General features: G+C 52.9%; 1 protein-coding gene across 1 annotated transcript; it reads left to right on the top strand.

Moving 5' to 3' along the window:
- The first annotated feature begins 385 nt into the window (after positions 1-385).
- Positions 386-2232, top strand: LOC125531920. Its single transcript, XM_048696154.1, has 4 exons — positions 386-565; positions 664-815; positions 926-1420; positions 1530-2232. The coding sequence occupies exons 1-4, from the start codon at positions 460-462 to the stop codon at positions 2010-2012; spliced, it is 1236 nt and encodes a 411-aa protein (XP_048552111.1). The 5' UTR covers positions 386-459; the 3' UTR covers positions 2013-2232.
- Positions 2233-4619: the final 2387 nt, after the last annotated feature.

Here is a 4619-nt window from a genome sequence, read left to right as displayed (position 1 = left end):
GCATAGCCCCAGCTGAACGAAAAAACGTCCATGAAAGACACAACGGCTGGAGATGCTCTGAACGCCTGGCTGCGCTGTGGAATAGCCAGGCTGGCGAGGTGGCCCCCCACGGCCGTAACCGACTTTTCACCTCACGCGCGGCCGAACGGAACGATGGGGAAACTACGAGCGGTTAAAAAAATCTAAAACATTGGTGGGGCCGATGCTGTCAGTGACACGGTAATGCGGTCAATTCCTCGCGCGTCCCCCTCCCAACTCGCCCAAGCCCTTGGAGCATCGCTCTCTCTCTCTCCCTCGTCACCGGGTTCCGTTCCGCCGTCTTGCAGCTTCCCTCCCTTTCCTCTATATATAAAACCACCAACAGCTTTCGCCTGCCACCCAATCTTCCCGAATCTTCCCTTCCGCCTCCCCTCCTTCCCTCTCTCCCCCTCCATTTCGCCGCGCGCTTGCTGAAGCCAGATGGCGGGCGCGGGTCCCGGCGAGAAGCCGCCGCGGCCTCCTGCTGGGCTGCCGGCGGCGGCGACCGCGGCGCCCGGCGGCGGCGACACCTCCCTTCTCGGCACAGGTGCGTGGCGTGGGTACCAGTACCAGGAAAAGATGCGCGGTCGTCGAGTTCGAGTTCGAGTTCGTGTTTAGCGTGAGATAGTTCGCTCCCTCTTGCAGGCGGGCTGAGTGATTCGGGGACGGGGATTCGTGGGGTTGTGGTGAGGAGGGCGCCGCACGATCGCGTCATCGGCGAGGAGGAAGAATCGGGGCGTCCGACGCCGACCGCCTCGGTCACGGGACAGCGCGTGGGCGACGCCGACGATACCATCGTGAGTTTCTTCCATAACCCAGTGACCCGTGCATTTACTCCTGTTCTCCCGTCTCCGCTGGGTTGGCTTCTTAGCTGTCCGCCATGACATCTTGTTGTTGGTTCGACCAGCCTTCTGCGGCGGCGCTGCGCGCCGACACGGCCCGTTTTCTGGCGAACCTCACTGTCGTCGACCATGCTTCCTCTTCCGCGACGGTCCCCGCGCGCCAGCCCAGCACGGAGGTGGCGCCGACAGCATCAGAACTGCTCGACCCCAAGTCCAAGGAGTGCCTGCTCGACATGCGTCCCGACTCGGAGGACCCGCTCTTCACACAGACACAGGTGAGGCCGCGCGGCGACGTCGGCGTGATCGGCTACAGAAGGCCAGGAAGGGGAGCCGCAGATGCTCCAGGCGCGGATTCTGCCGCGACGATGGCCATGGTGCCCAGAGCTCTGGGCGCGCAGCTGGAGCGGGCGCCGCAGCCGCACGGCGCACTCCTCCCCTCGCTGTACCAGCCATCGGGACCAAAGGGGTTCGTGCAACCTGACCGTGACCGCAGGCTCGCCCTCGCCTCCCATGGGCGCCACAGCAGGGCACCCTCGCCGGCAAACTTGGTCATGATATCGGTAACCAGCTACTAGTACTAGTCTCTCTTACCCGTGCCCCCATCCCATCCTCTGACTATATTTTGCCTTCCTTACATCCTGATCTTCCGTTGTTTTCACATGATTACAGCAAGCTGACGTTGATCGCGGCTGGGCGGCACTGCAACAGGCGACCATCGAACGCGACATGCTCATCCGCCAGAACCACGACCTTGCTACGGCTCTCCAGGAAGCGGCCGGGCGCACCCAAGGTCTACAGCAAGAATGTCAGTTCCTCCGCCAAGAGCTGCAACGGCACCAGACGCAGCGCGGCAGCGGCGTGGCCGGCCAGCATGAGTGCTGGGACTGCTTCTCCAGGCCAGCGGAGGTGGTGGCCGTTCCTTGCCTTCACAAGTGCCTCTGCAATAGATGCTACGTCAAGCGCCACACGTGCCCCTACTGCGGCCTTTGTTGGCTTCATTCTCTTGAGGCCTTGTTCGGTTCCTTCAGATTTGAAGGGGTTTGGAGGGGATTGAGAGGGATTAAATCCCCCACAAGTCAAAATCCACCTCAATCCCCTCCAATCCTCTCCAATCCCCTTGTGGGAGGGATTAACCGAACAAGCAATGAGTGAGTTTGACCTTCGGTACTCGCCAGTTGCTACCATGTTAGTTTGCTGCCCTTGTGATGTCGCGTTCTACAGTGATGTCGGGATGCTGCTGGGTTAGGCTAGCTAGATCAATGAACATGTTTCTGTCTGTGAATCTGTGACTGTGATGCGGTGATGCTACTGGGTTCTTTCTGCTATTGTTCTAGTTGTATTCTGGATGATACTAAATGCTCTAGTTCTGTTATGCTAAATGACATCTCTTCTACTGGTTTGTGCTGTTAGTGTTAACCACTGAGTTTCTAAGTCCTCTAAACAAAGATTTTTTTGATGCAATGCTGTGTCATGTTCTGGGACTCTCATGCTCCTGCTAGCAGTTGCATTACTGCTGCAATTATCTACTACTCCTATTAGCCATGCTTCTAAAGCCTTGGGTTTACATCTATCTCCACTGGCGCAGAGGTCAACACAGACGGCAACATTTGACGAAATGCAAGCAGCATTTCATTTTCATTGTAACAGACAGCAGGGTTTAGATTGTTTTACGGAAAACAAAAGAGCAAAACTAAACAACAGCCTATACAAATTATCTAGCAACAGACACATCACTGCTAATCTAGCCAGGGTTTTCAGTGTTTGCCGTCTCAGCGCTCTTGGCAATGATCCTTTCCCTAGCCCAAATGCATGCTTCGTCAGTGATCTTATTTAAGGCCTGCAGATCAGGGGCACATTTCTGCCAGAAGATGCAGCTATCGCGCTCCTTCCAGAGAGGCATTTTGCCAGCCAGGCCAACATGTGGCAGCCCCGGTCTTTGCTCCTCGCTCAAAGCTCTCGATCGCACCCCTACCCTACTCACGCTTCATGTATTCGGCGAGGTCGGCCTACGCGGCGGCACGGGCGCACGGCCAGAGTTCCAGGGCAACCGTGGAGCACTGCTGCTTTCATCCAAACACACACACAGTTTCGACAGTCATATGTGGAGTGCAGTCATGTACTCATGTTGGTCATCGCTTGCCTTTCTTTTTCTTCTGGATTTTTTTTGTTAGGGGAACTGAAGGGTTTTATTCAAGGAAAATGTTTCTTTTAAACCGATTGATCAGCCGAAGAGGATCTGGGGCACCCAAGTGCGAGAATACCATTATTGGCTCTGACGGCTCTAGTAGCTTCTGGTGAACAGTAAGCGTAGAGTTCGCGAATCCGGAATTCCTCCCTGATTTCGCGTGTGTCCCCAATCTCAAATCAATCCAGTAGAGCTTGCAATTCCAGTCCAAGGAGAGAGAACGGATCTACATTTGGTCGGCCCTCCTTGTAAAATCTCTTGGCAAGAACTCTGTTAGTGCGTAGAAACTGAACCAAAAATCTCTTGTCTTGCTTAGTTTCCGCAAATCTTAGCCCAAATCCACCGTTGACTCACCCCTCCACCTATTAGCCTCTCGTGCTTGCTGGGGTGCGCGATCCTTATACACCCAAAATCCCTAGGCGTATTGGCCTTTAGGTGGCGGTGAGGCGGGGGGTGCGCGGAGGCGGGGATTTCTTCCACTGTTTTGATCCAGCGCAACATAGAGATGGGAGGAGACAAGGCAAGGGAAGTTGATGCAGTAGAGGGGAAGCTCAGGAATCTGAAGCTTTCGGAGGCGGAAAAGAAAGGTATAAGAATCAGCAATCAGTTTACTTGTTCATCCATTGCAGGGAAGCTAAAAGCAGTAGGAAAGCTACTGTCTGATAGACCTGCAAGAGCTGAACATGTAGCAAGAACTCTAAGGGAAGTCTGGTGTCCCTTCACGGGAGTGGACTGCAAAGAATTAGGAAGAAATCGGTTTTTATTTTCATTCCATGATGAAGCAGGGAAAAGAAAGGCTTTGAAAAATGGACCTTGGAGTTTTAATAAGGAGCTGTTGGTTCTGGAAGATTTTGCACCAAGCAAGACAATTGACGAGTATCAGTTTAAGAAGATTCCGATCTGGGTTAGAGCATATGATGTTCCTCTAGGGGTTATGAGTAGAGAAACAGGGGAGTTAATCGGAGAACAGGTTGGAAAGGTACTGGATGTGGACCTTGATGAAAATGATTCAGCTATGGGGGAGTATATGAGGATCAAAGTACTCATAGATATCACAATTCCGTTGATGAGAGTCTTCACACTAATCATTGATGGAGAGGAAGAACATGAGCAAGAAAGGGAGATGGAAGAGGAAGAGAATGATGCAGAGAAGAATAAGAAAGAGACGACAAAAATTATCACTTTTAAGTACGAGCATCTCCCTGACTTTTGTTACAACTGTGGAATTATTGGTCATAGTGAGAAAGCCTGCCCCACAAAGGGTCTGAAAGGAGAAGAAAGACAATTTGGGGCATGGATGTGTGCTGCAATATATAAGGGCGCCTCTAGTGAAGATGGGAGAAGCAAAAGCTCTAGTGACCGTAGTGGATTCTGGAGAAGCAATAGTACTGGTAGTAAAGGTAGCGACGCTCCATCATGGCGCAAAAATCTGCCTAACACAAAAGGTCACAAAAAAATTAATGGAGGAGAAGGAGATGTTACCAGCCCGCTCAAAATCGCACTAGGTGACCAAACAGAACCTACAAGGGGCAAGAAGCTAGTGTTTGAGGAGGAGGAGGAGAGGAAATCTGAAC

This window comes from Triticum urartu, chromosome 1 (genome assembly GCF_003073215.2).
Source record: "Triticum urartu cultivar G1812 chromosome 1, Tu2.1, whole genome shotgun sequence".
Classification (NCBI taxonomy): Eukaryota; Viridiplantae; Streptophyta; class Magnoliopsida; order Poales; family Poaceae; genus Triticum; species Triticum urartu.
Note: the sequence above shows the minus strand (reverse complement) of the source record. Positions and strands in the feature narration are given on the sequence as shown.